The sequence below is a fragment of the Ambystoma mexicanum genome, chromosome 9 (genome assembly GCF_040938575.1).
Source record: "Ambystoma mexicanum isolate Mex_15411 chromosome 9, UKY_AmexF1_1, whole genome shotgun sequence".
Classification (NCBI taxonomy): Eukaryota; Metazoa; Chordata; class Amphibia; order Caudata; family Ambystomatidae; genus Ambystoma; species Ambystoma mexicanum.
In genome coordinates, this window is record NC_090931.1 from 337,496,350 (window position 1) to 337,514,157 (window position 17,808).

The window sequence follows — 17,808 nt, forward strand, 5'->3', positions numbered from 1 at the left end:
TCTTGCTAGACCTCCATGTACTGTCGTTGTCATGTAGGCTGAGTCTGTATATATTGTCACTGCGCAACCCTTTGCTGCATGTAGTGCTTCTATGAGCGCAATCAGTTCTGCTGCTTGTGCGGAGTAATGTGATGGGAGGCGGTACTGCACTAGTGTTTCATACTCACCGTCTTCTAACCTCACCACTGCCATACCAACATGTTTTTCTCCCGTGTCCACATCAATGGATGCAGACCCATCCAAGAAGTACACTTCCCCCTCACTCAGAGCGTTCTCACACACCACTGTGTCCTCCCCTCGTTCTCCTGTGTGAGTTGCACAATCGTGGTCCTGCATGTCCTCTAGTGTGCATGCTTCTGTAATGAATGTTGCGGGGTTCACTGTCTTGCATCTCACCACATGGATATTGGCGCTAGACAATATGATTTCATAGGCTGTTGCCCGCTGTGTTGTCAGTGTGCTTTTTGACCTCTCAAGTATTGCAAATAATGAATGTTCCACAAACAATGTCACAGGGCATCCCATTACTATTGTGGCACTTTTCTCAATCGCGAACGCGGCTGCAGCGAGTGATTGCTCGCACTCGAAATGGCCTTGCATCACAGCATCTAAAGTACCACTATAGTACGCCAAAGGCTTGTGTCCTAGGGACGTCTTTTGTGTCAGAACGGCTGTCATGAGTGTTCCCTTGCAGTGCGAGAATAGGTAAAATTCGCGTCCATAATCGGGATTTGCTAGTACTGGAGCGCTTGAAATTAACTCTTTTAATGATTTGAATGACGCGCTCATTTCTTCTGACCATTCTATTTTTTTATTTTCCTGTTGTGCTTCTTTGAGTGCTTGTAGTAGGGGTCTCGTGTATGCTGCATAGTCTAATATCCATGCTCGGCAATAGTTGCACATTCCTAGAAACTTCTGCATGTCTTTCACCGTTGTGGGTTCTCCTACTGATCTTATCGCTTCTACCCTGTCGGGGATTATTCTTTTTCCATCTTTTGATATCAGCTGTCCCAAATATAAGACCTCTGTCAGACAGTACTGAGCTTTTCCTTGTCTACCTTGTACCCCTTATTGGCCAATAGAGTCAGGAGCGTTGTTGAATCCTTTCGACACGTTTCTTCGTCTTGTGCACACACTAGTAAATCGTCTACGTACGAATGATCGTACTCTCAACTGATAGGTTTCCCAAGTCTTCATGCAATATGCGGTTGAATATGCTTGGGCTCTCACAGTATCCCTGCGGTAATCTGCAGTGTTCATATCTCTTCCCCCCCAGTGTAAATGCTGTCAGGTATCTACTCTCTTCAGCCAGGGGGATTGAGAAAAATGCGTTTTTCAAGTCGACTACTGTGAAGTGTGATGCCGCTTTTGGGATGCTGCATAATATTGATGCAGGGTACGGGACCAAAGGGAACTCTTTTTGAATTACATCATTTAGGGTGCGTAAATCCTGTATCATTCTCCAAGACCCTCCCTTTGCTTTTTTGATTGGATAAATACATGTGTTACATGGGGAGTTTGAAAGCACTATTATCCCTTGTACTAGTAGTGCATCTATTGTTTCTTTTATCCCTTGCTCAGCTTCACGGGACAATGGATACTGTTTCACTCGGGGTAGAATTGCTCCTTGCTTTAGTCTTATTATTACAGGCTGTACTCCATGCAACAGGCCTACATCATGGGGGCCTTTTGTCCACAAATTATTTGGTACGAGTCTCATGTCATCATCAAAGAATGACGGCGGTGCTCCTACCACTGCCATCAGTTGAGCGGGGATTTCCCTAGCTTGAATCAAAATGTCACAGGGCTTCGCTATTTCCATTACAATTTCACCATCCCCCTCTGCATCTGAAAAGAGATACTCATCTGTTAACTCTCTTAGGGCGAGGTTGGCATTCGTGCACATTACTGTACGCCATTCGCATCCTTCCATATCTACTCCAATCACTGCAATCCTTTTTGCTGACACCTGTACAGCGTGCAAGTCTAATGATACCACTGACCCTGGTGCTGTGTCGGGGCACACTATGGGGCGGAAGAGGAATTCTGCTGGAATCCTCCAATCCATCTTCCTCAGCTCTGGGACTATGAGGGCCAATGTCTTTAGCCCTTCAATAAACATTTCCTCGTTTTCCGGCAAACCTCGTACTTCTTGTGTGGTCGTGTGGGCATGTACTACCAACATTGCACGCAATGGGCATATTCCAGGCGTTGAACACACTATACCTCTCTCAGTGAATGATATGGTCATGTTGAATTTATTGGTGAGTGTTCATAATACATTAAGGGTGCCTTTACAGTCTTCCCCCCCACCGTTACGTCCAATGCTTCTGTGTAAGGAACTTCAATTACAGCCCCAGAGAACCCCTGCGTCTCTAACTTCTGGTTAGATAACGGGAACCGGCCCTCCCTGATACATGATTTCTCTGCTCCCGAATCCACCATGAATATGAACTGCTTGTCTCCTATCTGCGCCCCTACCAATGGTTCCTCTGCTGCATCGTAGGTGGTAGATAGAACTGGACACGCAAGTGTTCTCTGTGGGCTGTCCTATGCAGGGTGTCTCATTGCCCCCCCTTCATTAAAGACACTTCCGGAAACCACTGACACTCCGTTGTAAGGTGCTGGTGCGGGGGCCCCGTTTGCTGTTGTCGCATGTTATCATTGTTTTGTGGGTGGTTCTGTGTTCTATACTGGTGCCCCTGTTGTTGCTCATTATTACTTTGGCCTGGGTTTCTCGGGTGTTGTTGTCCCATTGGAAGACCATATGGGCTCCCCGGGTGGGGATGGCCGTACTGTTCTACCTCTTGGAACCCGTTATTGGGCCTGGCTCTGCACTCCCTAGAGTAATGCCCCCATCTTCCACAGTTCCAGCAACTCCCTTGTGCACCTCTAGGGCCCTGCCATCCATTTCCTCCCATTCCCCCGTACCGCGGTCCACCTCCTCTTCGGCCTCTGTACCCACCTCGTCCCCCTCGAGGGGTCCACTCTTGCCACTGCGGACCTCCGCCTTGCTCCTGCTCGTTCCACTGCCGCTGTCCTGCTCCAGCCCAATTAGTTGCCATCCTTCCTTGTATTGCTATCAGCCCCTCCTCCTCCTCATCTCCCTCCCTGCCGTGGGGGAGTGCGGCTACAGCCGCTGCGACCTTCACCAACTTTGTCTGCACTAGTTTTGCTTCGTCTGCCAATCTCTTCTGCGCCACCTCCTTCTCCCTTTCCTTTATTCTCTTACAATGGTGTTCTATTATGCTCTGGCTCTCAGGCCATCCCTTTGCCTCAATACCTGCTATCTTGTCGAGCGCCTTTTGCACTTCCTTTGGGAGCCCTCTTTTTATAATGAAGTAAAATAAAGATGTCGATTGATACCAGGGCGTGCCCGTTTCTGTTCTCCACATCTCTTGGACCCGAAAAATGTAATCCATAGCCTCCTCCCCGTCATTCATTGTACACTGCATTACTGACTGTAAGTCTGGTGTATCTGGAAACGTTTCTCGCAAGGCATCCCACACCCTTGCACGCACTGTGTTAAAGGAGGCCCCGTCATGGCGGTCGCAGTCTAATGTTACTCCCGGGAAACCGGCATTGACCCATACTCTATCAGCCTGATCCCCCACTGCTGATACAAGCAAGCTCTTCACATCTCCTATTGCTAGGGGTGCCCCGGCAGTGTGTTTCTCGAAGGCGTATATCCACTTACTTGCCCCTCCCGATAACGGGGGCAATAACTTTAATAAATTGGCTTTATCCATCTGAGCCCATGGGATATAATTCGGCCTCCCTCCTCCCCTATGTATCAATGGGAGCTGTAGCCTTCCTTTTGTCGTTGCATCTACACCCGTTTTGGCTGCTGAGGTTCCCAGTGATGCCATTTTCCCCACACTATTCCTTTATCGCCCTGTCCACTCATCATCCATTGTTCTCATTGAACATGTACTATCCACCCCTTCACTTCCCCCACCCATTGCCATGCTCAACCTGTCGCTTTCTTCTAAATCGTCCCTTATATCGCATAATAGTTCCTCTCTGTCCCCTATAGGCCTTTCTTCATTATCAATACCTCCCTCTCGTGTCCCTACTTCTATTATTCGTGTCGGTTCTTCCTCAATTCTGAACAGTATCTCACCTTTTTTCCACCCATCTTCAAGTGTTCTATTCTCACTCGGCGCTCTATACGTGCGCCCTGATCTTGCTGCATTAAGTGCTGTTTGTTCACATATGTCTTTTATCCTCGCGAGCTCATCTTTCGCTATTGAGAGTCTTGATTGTAAGTCATCTGTTAGCTTTTCTATATCCACCCTTTGTGTACATGCCTGGGCTCGCTCCCTTGTACTTTCGTATGGCGGGGGTGCCGTTGGCCGGTGGGGTGTAGTAGTGGTCAGGGGAGGAGGGACATAAGTGGGGTCACTGTACCCTTCTGCGGGCACAGGCTTGTTTAATATCGGGTACAAGCTTATTACCTCTACTTGTGGCTCTACATTTGACGATTCTTTACCATCTTTCTGTATCATCAGTGGATTGTCAGTGGTGGAGGGTAGATCAGGATTTAATGCTGGTGCTTTAGGCGGTGGTATCTCTTCAAATAACCTCCAGAGATCTAAGATTTCCCTCCTATTGTGCAACTGCTTCCCCTTGTATTTCAAACAAATGCATGTGGCCACCATATCCAGAACACTTTTGTCAAATGACCCTCCCTCGGGCCATATCTGGGGCAACCCCTCTCCCTTCAACTCTGTTATCCACTGGTCATGATATTTCTTAATTCGCTCCGCGTACCCTGGTAGGTTCTTACAGATATGTGATAAGGGTGTTTCGGCCCCCATCTTTGTTTTTTCCTAGTACTTGTCTATCTCTGTGTGTCCACAATTACAATGTAAACCGATTACCAATATGGGTGTCCTCTTCTACTTCACATTCAATAATGGGCTCCTTTGTGCTCTTCCCCCTGCCTGCGCAATGCAAAACTGGCTGTACACAGTCTCTATGTTATTCTCTTGGGGGGGGGGGCACATACAAGAGCAAACCATCAGTGATTTTGGCAATATTAACCCGGAAATCAAAAAGGTACCCACTCACTTCCCCTTGTCATTTTTGTCTTCAAGAAGCTTTATCCGGCCACACTTACCATGACGGTTCAATTACCATACATTTATAACCATTTTACACACCCACAGCACCAAATTGTCTTCCGACGCATACGAGGCGCACACACCTCTCTGTAACACTCTATTCACAATTCAAGCTGCCCTCCCTTTCCTCCCTAGTCGGCTGTCCCTGTCCGTCTTATTTAGATATATGGATGCGCATATATATATATATATATATTGGTCTGCTCTTCCCTCTTGTACTAGGACTCTCTCCCTCTTTTACTTCCTCCCTAACGTTTTTGTACTGATCTCACTTTTAATTTCCCCCCAACCCTAAAGAAAAGAACAGAAAGAAGAAATAGCAGTCACTAATATATTCTCTGTGTCTCCCTTTGCCAGACACTTTTATCTTATTATCCTCTTCTTCATATATTCCCAGTACTAGTCAAGATAGCACTATGCGGCGCCGCCTTCCACCCCCTTTCGGAGCTAGGTTCCCGTCACTTTTATCTCTTATTCACCTCTTAATCCTAATGGCCATATGCAAAGAAAAAGCAAAGAAATTTTAGGATGATCCTTAGTAGATCTGCGTACCCCCTTTTCTACCCCTCTTCGTTCTCTGTCCTAGATTTCTTCCCCCACTCCCTTTACGATCGCTCGCACTCAATACTCACGTGCCCGTCTTGAACCGATAGTCTTCGAAACTGGGTCCGTCCAGGCAGTGTTGCCGTCCGCTCAACAGTCAGCCCCGGCTCCATCGAGCGGTACTCAAAGGGGATTTTTCAACTGGGATCCCGTACCCTCTTTCTATTGAGTGCGCACTTCTTAGTGTACCGGTCGCCGTTGGCGGGCAGCCTCCCGGAGCCGGCGCACCGTGTGTATCCCTTTTCGACCGGAGATTCTCGTGCCAAACGGGGACGGTAATGTTAGGTTGGGAAAAAATAATAATAATAATAATCACGCTTTCGGGGTCACCACTGAAGGCAAGCGTCCCCAACCAGCACGATCCTCCCCGCAATGAGAGACAATGACGGACTCTCCCAAGTCGGGAATAAAGCCAAGACAGAGTGCGGGTGAGCTTAAGTGGGAGTTTATCAATCAGAACAGGGCATGCAAAGAACTCTGCAAACTCCGAGAGCGCTCTGTCTGACAATAGCAAAGACAGGCGTATATATTTACAAAAAACGTCATAAGAACCTACATACTATAGGGGGCACAAGTTCGATGGGATTGGGTGGCGATGACTAACTATAGGTGCTGCTGTGATGTGGTTGGCTTTGGCTGGAGGACGTCCCTGGTCAGCCTCGTGGGCTGGGCTGGGCCTGGCAGGTTGGCTGAGTTCATCCGGGCGGTGTTGTTGTGCCATCGCGGCCAGTGTCAGAGATGAATGTCTTTTCCTGACTTATTTGCCCTAGGCCATGCACACCGCAGTCATTCAGTCATTACAATATTATCTTCTTTAGTAAATCTTCCAATAGGTTATTCTACAGGTTAATGCAACACAGGAGGAATGCACCTTGTGAGGGGTCTGATGGTCATTCGTTAGGGCATGGTTACCAGTGTCCTGTTGACCGGAGCCATAGGTTGAGGGGTTAAGCTTCACGGCATGGGACGGGCGGTACATGCCTTCCTGTCTTGTTAGATGTGGTTATGAATGTGCCGCTGTGTGTTGCCACAGTATTGGGTGTCCTGATTGCACAGGGCCATAAGTCTAAGATGATCCGGTGGGTTGTGGGGTTTACGAGGGGGCGCCTTTGGAAGTGTGTGTTCAGGCAGAGGTTTACTGCTGTGCTGTAAATAATGCAGGTGGCGGGCCGTGGCCTTGGGTGCTGCAGAGGGGGCTACATATTTTTGAAGCGGCTCCAGTCTGGTTGGGGGAGGTGGAGCGGTGCGGCGTGGGCCTCTGCTCTCATGTTTGGCAGTCTTCGCAGGGTGGGAGGGGGAATGGCCTTGCACATATTCACAAAGGTATCTTCCTCGTGTGTTGCCGGCTTTTAGAGGTGAAAACATCACAATCATTTAAACACTTTATAATATTTGTTTGAATACATTTCAACTTTGCTGGATGTGTCTCGATTATATCCAGTCTGAGCACCTTATTCGTGCACTATGTTTTAACAATTACAGTACTTAGTTATATGCATATACATTTGCAGTAAGTGAGGTAGTAGTGAGGTTGGTGGAGTACATAGAAAATGACCCGCCACCGTACGTGACGGTGGTGGCACACGAGGGGCTTAGACATACATGCATGACAAGTGCATTCTCGCACATCCTTCACATGAGCCCTCTGTATGGTTACATTCGTCTTCTTGTGTACTCTAGCAGCATTAGTTCAGTTATGGCGCGGGACCGCGGGGTGTACGGTTTTCAATGATACATATAGAGAATAATCCCCCGGAATGCTTTTATCATTTGCACACCTCTGCAGGGGTGTGGGTCCTTCATTGCTGGTGTCATGTAAACATGTGTTTCTTACAATAATTACACAATTTTACAGGTCTCTTTAGTAGAAGTAGTTTTATGGAAAAGGTAAGTTTTTGACATTCGTATTTGGGTATTTTTCTGCTTTCATCGGATGACCATTCTACAGTTCTCCCCATCACCCTGGCCTCGCTGACCGGGTCATGCTGGGAGCAGTGAAACACTGTGGACGGTGAAATGTTACAGTGTTAGTATCTTATGCAAGCTCATGTCCGTTTTGTTCGTGGGAACGGGCTCACAGCGGATCTGCCAGGGTGCTGCAGCGACAGGGATAATTGAAACTCTCCGAGGGTGGGGGCCGTGCTACAGTGCGCTGAGCTCACACCATCTTTGATAGACAAAATGGTTTCTGGGCCTAGCTAAATTCAATACGTGTGGGCAATGTCTTCAGCAGGTGAACCCTTCACCACCTGGGCCCGGGTGGTCTGAGGGGACGCCCAATGAGCCATGGCCCTCACCTGGGGAGGGGATGTAGGCAAGGGGGGGTCTTTTGGACCACTCCTCCCCTACACCGTCTTGAACGGAGAGTCTCTGAAACTGGGTCCGTCCAGGCATTGTTGCCGTTTGCTCAACGGTCAGCCCTGGCTCCGGCGAGCGGTACTCAAAGGGGATTTTTCAACCGGGATCCCGTACCCTCTCTAGTGAGTGCACACTTCTGAGCGTACCGGTCGCCGTTGGCGGGCAGCCTCCCGGAGCCGGCGCACCGTGCGCATCCCTTTTCGACCGGAGATTTTCGTGCCAAAGGGGACGGTAGGGATATATATATATATATATATATATTAGGAGAGAACTTAAAATCACGCTTTCGGGGTCACCACTGAAGGCGAGCGTCCCCAGAAAGCACGATCCTCCCCACAATGAGAGACAATAATGGACTCTCCCATGATGGGAATAAGGCCAGGACAAAGTGCGGGTGAGCTTAAATGGGAGTTTATCAATCAAAATAGGGCATGCAAAGAACTCTGCAGACTCTGAGAGCGCTCTGTCTGACAATAGCAAAGACAGGCATATATATTTACAAAAAACGTCATAAGAACCTACATGCTATAGGGGGCACAAGTTAGTGGGGATTGGGTGGCGACGACTAGCTATAGGTGCTGCTGCGATGTGGTTTGCCGCGGCTGGAGGACGTCACTGGTTACCCTCGTGGGTTGGGCTGGGCCTGGCAGGTCAGCTGGGCTCATCCGGACGGTGTTGTTGTGCCAATCGTGACCAGTGTCAGAGATGAATGTCTTTCCTGACTTTCTGCCCTAGGGCCACGCACACCGCAGTCATTCAACATTGCAATATTATCTTCCCTGGTAAATCTTCCAATAGGTTATTCTACAGGTTAATGCAACACAGGAGGAATGCACTTAGAGTGGGGTCTGTTGGCGATTCATCAATACATGGTCACCATCGTCCTGTTGACTGGGTATCAGAGGTCGTGGGGTTGGGTCTCGGGGCATGGGACAGGCGGTCCGTGTTACCATGTCTTGCTAGAAGTCATTATGGATGTGTTCTTGTAATGTTGCCATAATATTGGGTGTCCTAATTTTACAGGGGCCATTAACCTGAGGTGAGCCGGTGGGTCGTGGAGCCTACGAAAGGGCGCCTTTGGATCTGTGTTTTATGGCCGGGGTTTACTGCTGGTTTGTAAATAATTCTGGTGGCAGGCCGTGGCCTTGGGTGCTGCGGGGGGAATGTGAATGCTTGAAGCGGCTCCATCCGAGTTGGGGAGGTGGAGCAGTGCGTCACAGGCCTCTGCTCTTTCGTCTGGCAGGCTTCACTGGGAGGAAGGGGGAATGGCCTTGCATGTGCTCACAAAGGTATTTTCCTCATGTGTTGCAGATTTTAGGTGGATGAGACATAAACATTTGTATAATATACAATACTCATTGAGTCTTTCCAAAGCTCACGTTTTGACATTGCTAGTGCCATCCATCTGGCCAGTTTGAGCACATTACTTGTACACTACGTTTTAACAATTACAACATTTTGTTATATGCTTATACATACACGGTAAGTGAGGTAGCAGTAAGGTTGGCGGAGCACGCAGGAACAACCCGCCACTGAGACTGGCGGCAGTGGCACATAGTGGGCTTGGACACACATGTGGTGCATTTTCGTGCACCCTTTACATGAGCCCTCAATATGGTTGCATTTGTCTTCCTTTGCACTCTAGCAGCATTAGTTCGATTTTGGCACGGGACCGTGGGGTGCAGTCTTCTCGATAACACACATAACATGAAAAACCACCGGGACGCTTTTACCATTTACGCATTGCTACAGGGATGTGGGTGCTTCATCCCTAATGTCATATGAGCACCCATTCTGCCATTTTCATATATTTTACAGGTGTTTTAGTCAGAGAGGTTGTGGAGAGAACACTTTCATCACAGGTGGTTTGCTCATTAGTATTTGGGGACTTTGCTTTTGTCAGGGGACCATTGTACAGTTCTTTTCCACCCAGGCCCTGCTGGCCGGGTCATGCTGGAAACAGCGATACACTGCGGAAGGTAAAATGTTACAGTGTTGGTATCTAACACTAGCTCATGTCCGTCTGCTCGTGGGAACGGGCTCTTAGCGGATCTGCCAGGGAGCTGTGGCCACAGGGATAAGTGACACTCTCCAAGGGTGGGGGCCGCGCTGCGGTGCACAGGGCTCAAGTCATTTTTATTAAACAAAATGGTTTCCAGGGCCCAGCTAAATTGCGCAGGTTTGGTCAATGTCTTCAATCAGTGCCCCACCCACCACCTGGGCCCTGGTGGCAGGAAGGACAACTGATGAGCCATGAACCTTACCGGGGGAGAAGAGGCATGGGAGGGGGGTCTCCTGGACCAGTCCTCCCATGCATGGTGCTTCTGTGTTCCCACTCCCATAGAGTCCTATGGGACTCCATTGGAATGGGGACTTACTTTTTACTGGCGCCTGACTTTCTGGGCTACCGGGCTTGTAATCTCCCAGTGGCACTGGGAAGTCAGGCGCCAGTAAATATTTACAGGTCTGGTGGCAACCCGCCGGTAGCACAGGCAAGGTTACAGCTGGACCCGTAATGAGGCCCACTGTGTCACAGTCTTTACTTTGCTTTCCAACTTTTCTTAAGTTTTGTAAGATTTTATCTGTGTTATGAATCCCCCCCTCTTCGGTTTTCTGTACTGGTTTCTTTCTCTTGTTATTTAATTCACTTGGCAGTTTGAAATCACATTTCTTATTACACTTTTGTATGGAGTGTCTTCCCCCCTCTCACACCTCTCTTGTTCACCCCTGTACCTTTGATTGTCCAGGGTGATGTTGCAAGGCTTGGCACTTGCTCGGGTAACCTGCTTTGCGTTCTCACTTCTCAGTCTCAGGTTCCTCCACTGTTCCATTTCTCGCGTCTCTGTTGGCTGCTGCTGTCAAAGGATGTAGGCGGGTGGGAGCTGTCAGTGCTCCTTGCTGCAATGATCTTGGCAATGTTAGACAGGCGTCTGGCCCACCACGAGATGGATGTGGTCATGCCACCACATCGGAAAGGTTTGTCCCTCTGTCCTCACAACGGCATCCCCGCACTGAAGGCCAGAAAAAAACCTGCTAGGGAAATAAGGCCAAGAGATTTCTTGCAAGGATAACAAGTTTTAAAAGCACAAGAATGAGGATGCAAGCAAAGAACTCTGTTGCTCGAGAATGTTCTGCCGAAAAATGGTACAAGCAGAAGGCTATAAGGTTGTATGTATGACTATGTCATCATCATGACTATGGCATACATACAGTAAAAACCTGCGTGGCTGGTTGGTGAGACCCTATACATGGGCCTTCTCCATAGTGGATGCCAGGCTGTGATTGGTTCAAGACCTGTCCGTCCATCTTCCATCAGGTGGGGTCAGCTGGGCTCATCTCTCCAGGGAATGAAGGTCATCCTCATAAGTTACTATTGCAAGACAATGCTAAAGTCGTTGTCTCTACCAATAAGGTTACCATATCCGATCCTCTAGGCCTTGAAATTACTACATTTAGCTTTCATCCTGGTATTATTTTGTATTGTCTGTCCTATGCCACTTGATATGATATTATCGATGTCATGTCATTTGTGACGCGCCTGTACACAAGTGTTTCTTGGTGCGACAAGATAAGGAAGGGTAGACAAATGGAGGATAGGAACAACGATCTTACTAGGCCTTGTGTCATTCAGATTGTGCAAATGCAGGGAGAAGGCAGGCAAGGAGTGCCAGTGATGGGGGGTGCAGTGAGCAGACCTCAAGTAAGTGCAGCCGGGGTGGCCGGCTCGAAGTAAGTGGAATGCGGCAAGGGATTGTAGGGTTTCAGATACAGTCCCGAAGTGCGCGATAGGTCCTGAGGCAGAGCAATGGGCTGCTGACCGTCAAGGAGCCTGGTGCCCATTAAGGTTCAGATGGTTACCAGTTAGCGCAGCAGACAAGTATATCAGCAGGGGAGAGAGAGAGGGAAAGCAGAAGCAAAAAGGAAGGTCTTGAGTTGCTTCTGGAACCTTAGATGGCCCTGCTCAAGCCCTGCTCATTTCACCAGGGGTGAAATGGGAGCCAAAAGCGGCCCTGGAAATCATTTTCAAAGTGACCCCACATTACATATTTTGAGGAATCCAAACCCCTTTACCATAAGAAAATGTTGAAATAAAATAGGTAACTACACAAAAGAGGTCCATGATGCAGAGGCTCACCGCGAAATCTCTAGAGTTACCTGTAAGCCAGTCGACCCTTGGATGCCACCCACCCCACCTGCCCCAGTCAACTCTCAAACTCCTGCACCCTTTACTGCGACCACTAATCTGGCCCGTTAGTGCTCTGTCACCCATTGTCCCTTAACATAAACATAACAATAACAGACGTATTTGTAAAGCGACCGTTCACCCTTGAAGGGGCATCTAGGCGCTAATAACATGTGTATTGTTACTCAATTTAACAATACTCGTTTTATTGACCTCGGAAGCATGAAGGGCTGAGTGGACCTTGTGGGATTCGAACCTGTGACCATTAGGTCAAACACAGGCCCCTATAGTGGATGCATTTGTACACTGAGCAACAAACCCCACACAAACAAGTCCCTTGCATCTGGTGCCAGCCCATGACTGGCCATTTTGCTGCTGCCTCTTTGTCAACATTCCACTGTTCCTTGGTGCCCTTCTGTGTCTCTCATGAGAACCGCATCAGGCTGTTCCCAGAAAGAAATAACAGACATCTCAGAGAGTCGGTGGGTGCATTGTCCTGCGCGAATGCGAGCAGTGGCAGAAAATGACGGTGCACTAAAATAACGCAAGCGTTTTTTTTCTCCTAAGATCCGACGTTTCAGATTTGAAAGGCTGCATGCGGGACATGAATGTCATGGGATGAAACCATATTACTCTGATGATTTCAAAAATCTATTTGAAAGCAAGGTGAACAATACGTGTTTGCTTTTCTTCACTACAGGACTTGGAGCATCAGCTGGCGGGCATTCTTCGGATCAGCTTCCAGCAGTGCCACACCATTGGAGCTCAGCTTCGATTGTTAGAGGTATTTGAAGGCATCAGTCGACGAGAGATAATAAAGGTGAAGTATCATTGCTCTTTTGTAATATCAGCCAATAGTTATGATGAACACGAGTTTATCAGTTGTGGAAAGTGAATGGCCGTGTTGGATCTGACAGAATTCGAACCAGTATCTTGACCCCTAAACACAGATTTTTGGGGTAAGCACTTAACTATTAGAGCTTTCTTGCCGGCATCTTTTCCACTTCGGATCTACGTGTTTTGTTCGATATTTAAAAGTTAAAATACCCTTTTACTGCATTTTTCCACATATTGAGTGGGAGATCCCATGTGGTCCCCTTCGACCACCACACCACCTCCATTGTCTAGATAGCTAGACCCGCCATCTATCTCTCTATGCATTAAACAAATTCGAACTTTAAAAAAACATTTGTTTCAGAACTTTTGAAGTTTGAGCAAACACATGTTATGTCAGGTTATGTTAGCTGCATTTCTAGAGCGCACAAGAATCCCTCCACCTTCAAGAATCCAACTGGCTGTCTACAGGGAAATCAAGTCATCTCTATGATGCAGACACAAGCAACATGCTCCAAACTAGCACATGGCAGTGACAGTAACACGCAACAGTGGCACACGTCCTCCTTAATGTAGACACTAGTGGTCTTCAAGAAGGGAAACAGAATATTATCTCATTTCTGGTTTGTACATCTAACGCCAGATAACAGAGCAAATAATTTCTGGAATACCAAGCGTAACATGAGATACATATCATTAATATGTGGGATAATGTACATCCTACCATAAATTTTAAAGATATTGCAGGCCACTGAGGAATTATGTGACCAATAAGCTCACGGAACTCCAAGGTGACTTGCAATATCCCTTTTATGTATGGTAGGGGATATGTTATTCCTTATAATACATTGCCACACACTGTCATTCCCTTTAATACCCTGTCTCTTGCTGAATATAATGTAAGAGATCTTCCATTTGATGATCCATATAATCAATATAGAATCTGTTTGGATTTAAAAGAGCAAACATACAGCTCTTAATGTGTAGCAGAAAAATTGTTCAAGCAGTTTAATAAAATGTATTGAAAACAACGCGCGCGCACCAAGCAAGTACCACAAGTACCTCTTGGCCTTGGATCCTGGATCAGCTGCTGCATTTTTTTGTTGCAGCTTTCTACGTGCGACTGCTATTGGATTGACGGTAAAGCACCGCTCTTGGGAAGAACTATAGACGTGAAAAACGTTTAATTTGGACAATCCTTACTAATATAATACTCATTTATCTTTGTGCAGTGTGTGAAGCCAGGTCCCCCTAAACGCCGTCCTCAAATACAGACGTGCGCCCGCACCAGCGCGTGCGCACCAAGCAAGTACCACAAGTACCTCTTTGCCTCTTCGCCTCGTCGTTGAGGCGGGAGGTTTATCTTGTGGTTCTCAAATCCTCAATGTTATTTGGGGATAAATAAGCGTGAGGGGCGTGGTCTAGTTCCCTATTAACACGTTTGCCATAATGAGAGCATTCAGTTTAAAAACTGGAATGCCGGCGTCTATTAGGTTGGCAACGGCAACGGAAAATCATGGAGATCTGCAGCAAACCTCCTCGAATATGAATTCAACACCTATCAGACCCAAAGGTATTAAAGGGGGGCTGCCAATATGGACATACGGTCATTTTGTAGTGGTTCTCTATCAGCGCATAGAATAAAGTCTAGATCGGAGAAAGAACAGCTTATAGAGGAAAAGAAGGTTTCTAGTGCTGCCTCTTCCGGTCTTGTGCTTAAAAAAAATGGTCATGTTACCAGATGCCTTGGAATGCACACCAAGAGTGCAACTTTTGAAAACTCTGTCGTGTCAATCTATATCAGACACTGCTTTACTCGAGAATATACCTGCGACTGTCCAACCTATTGCTCCCATTTATCTGACCCCAAGCGCTAATGATGTAGCGGTAATTGACCTGGATCTTAATGACTTGGTATTTTCAAACAAAATGATGTCTGAAAATCTATCTAAATCCCCTATAATGTTTTCTGAGGTGACTCACACCTCCATAGAAACTGTTTCCTCTATCTCTATATCAGAGACAAGTGTCGTACAGACCAACTCACAGGGAATGAATACATCATTTTGTTTGGAAAAAAGCGATTCATCTATAAATATCACATTACAGGCTATGAATTTAGCTATCCAGGCACTAGGGAAAATATATCAAACCATAGACAATCGAATGATTATGCAAGAAACACTTATGCAGAAAATGTTAGCACTATATGAATCATCTAATAGTGAATCTCAATTACAGATGGTTTCTTACTATAAGAATTTGTCACTAAAGACAGTCACCAATTCTATAGCATGCCAGACTGATAAGGTCTCTGAGCAAGACAATTTTAATGTGACCGCTGTGGAGCTTGGTGAAAGTGGAAGAACAACCAGTGCGTTACCATACATTGCCTCAATCATATATGACCCATTAGCATGTATTTTGAATTTGTCTAATGACATATACACAGATCCACCGATTAAATCAGCTGTGGTTTCAAAAGGTGCACTATACCCGATGTTTATGCCGGGAATCCCCAATGTATACAAACAAAAAAATAAGGAAAACTTGAAAGCAATGACTTCCAGTGAGGAGTCAATACCTCAAGTAGTGAATAAGGGAATCAAGAAGGCCAAGAAAGTGGATTTAAAGTTATCAAAAAATGAATGCTCTTTTAAACACACAGGAGTCTCTGCCACCAAGCAATTTTTAAAAGCTATTACGCTCCCTAAAAAGAATCAAATACTCACCTCCCAGGCCATTTAAGAAAAGGTCTGCTCAGCAAATGCTCATCAAAAAGAAAATGGAGAAATTAAATTTTCAGCCTGTTCAAGCAATGAAATATCCTCCTTTGGATGAGCTCAGGCGTTAGGATCTCAAAACACTGCAAGCCCCCCTCCACCTTGTGAACTAGAAAATTCTAATATTCCTAAACCAAATGTGAGTAAGAACTCTAATAGTAAGATTGTGTCAAGTTTTGATCATGACAGATCTGAAATTAGGAAAGCGGTTGATGCTTACATGTCTAGTCATGTTCAACCTCAGATTGAAATACCTAAGAGAGCCTATGAATGCATTGAGAGAATGGATAATCAGAGTCAGAGTGGTTTGAATTCAGTACTAGAACAGGCAGCACAATCAAGGTTAGAAAAAATGAACTTACCCTCAGATCCCAAAAAAACAGTTCTTGAGTCCTCTAAAAAAGGAAATGTCTATTCAGATGAATGTCTCATGGTCGATGCACGAGAGAATGACACACTTCCCTTGAATGATTTGTTGTCTGCTATCATACGACTAATTGAGGGTGCATTAGGGAACTTACAATCTACTCCCATAATAGACAAGGAAAGAATTGAAACTAAAAAAAAACAATAAAAGAACTCTGGCTGATAGAAGCACTCCCCTAAAGGTGAAACCAGCCCCTCATTCATTAATCTTGGCCTGTAAACCACCCCCAATCACTCAATACGATTTAAATCGTAGAGCGGGGATGGCGATATTTTCAGACATCCCGCAGTTGGAAGACATTGTATCTGCCGATTTAGCATTGGTGGAGTTTGTGGAGAATAAGAACTTGAATACAGTGAGGCTCTGGATACAATCCAGGTTAGTGCAAAATCTTATTTGGCAGTCGAAAGATTCCCTGGCTGCACTGGGCTTTGATCTCACTATCGATCATTCTATCTTGCAAGGAGATTTAATGAAAAGCGGCCAATTGTCCCATGTGTCCGTACCCCAGAGACAGCAATCTAATTTAAATCAGACAGAACATCCAATGGCCAAGAAAACAAAAGGTAATGTCACTTTCAATATACCTTGCTCTTGCTCGCACAATGCAGAGCGAAGATAGCTAAGCCCAAAAAGTTCGCAAAAGCTTACCCTGGTCAGTTGGAATACTAGGGGCCACAAGCATCTTGCCAATAATGATCAACATCAGTTAAACAGCTATGATTTGGTGCTTTTGCAAGGAACTTGGCTGTCTGCACCTCCAATCTGGGACCGTTATGAGGTGTTTTTAAATCCAGCCATTAGAACGACAATGGGTAGGCCAATGTCTGGACTCCTTACAGCTGTTAGGAAAAAAATGGCCTATCCTCACAACTGTGGGCTATACCCAATGAATTTATGATATTGATCAAAGTCTGCACTCCTGCTGATAACTTTGCCGTGTTAAATTTGTACTGGAACTCGGCGGCAATAAGTGATGACTGTTTCTTCAGAGACCTGAATGGTCTATTAGACATTGTGACTGGTGATCGGCAAACTAGATTTCTTATTCTCGCTGGCGATCTAAACTTAAGATGCTTGGAAAGCCTGAACGAGCAAGCTAATCAAAGAAATGTATGCTGGAGAGCACTAGTACAATATAGAGGTCTGCATGTTCTGAATGGAGCTTTTACATCTGACATACCAGCTGCTCCGACTTGGCACAGAGGATCTGTGTCGTCAACTATAGATTACATCTATGTAAATGTGACTCTGTGGCCAAATGTTCAAGATTTCACTGTTATAACCTCAGAAGCCAGTGACCATAATATGTTGACCACCGAATTGAATGTTCAAATGCAAGGTGATCATGGTCAAAAGAAAACAACTAAGGGATGTTTAGTAACAAACTCAGGCAAGTGTCGTCTCTGATGGTCGGAGGATGCCTTAATGTATTTCTGCGAGCTCCTTAAAGAGTTAAATATGAGCAAGGGTGATAACTCAGATAATTCTGGC

The 17,808-nt window shown here is 46.3% G+C and overlaps 1 protein-coding gene across 1 annotated transcript in view; it reads left to right on the top strand.

Annotated features, from left to right (window-relative positions):
* The window catches only part of LOC138487325 (uncharacterized), a 2,513,852-nt gene that overhangs the window by 256,107 nt on the left and 2,239,937 nt on the right, over positions 1-17,808 (top strand). Inside the window, exon 12 of the mRNA XM_069613924.1 lies at positions 12,971-13,090. Coding sequence (XP_069470025.1) covers positions 12,971-13,090 — 120 coding nt within the window. The remainder of the gene's footprint in view (positions 1-12,970; positions 13,091-17,808) is intronic.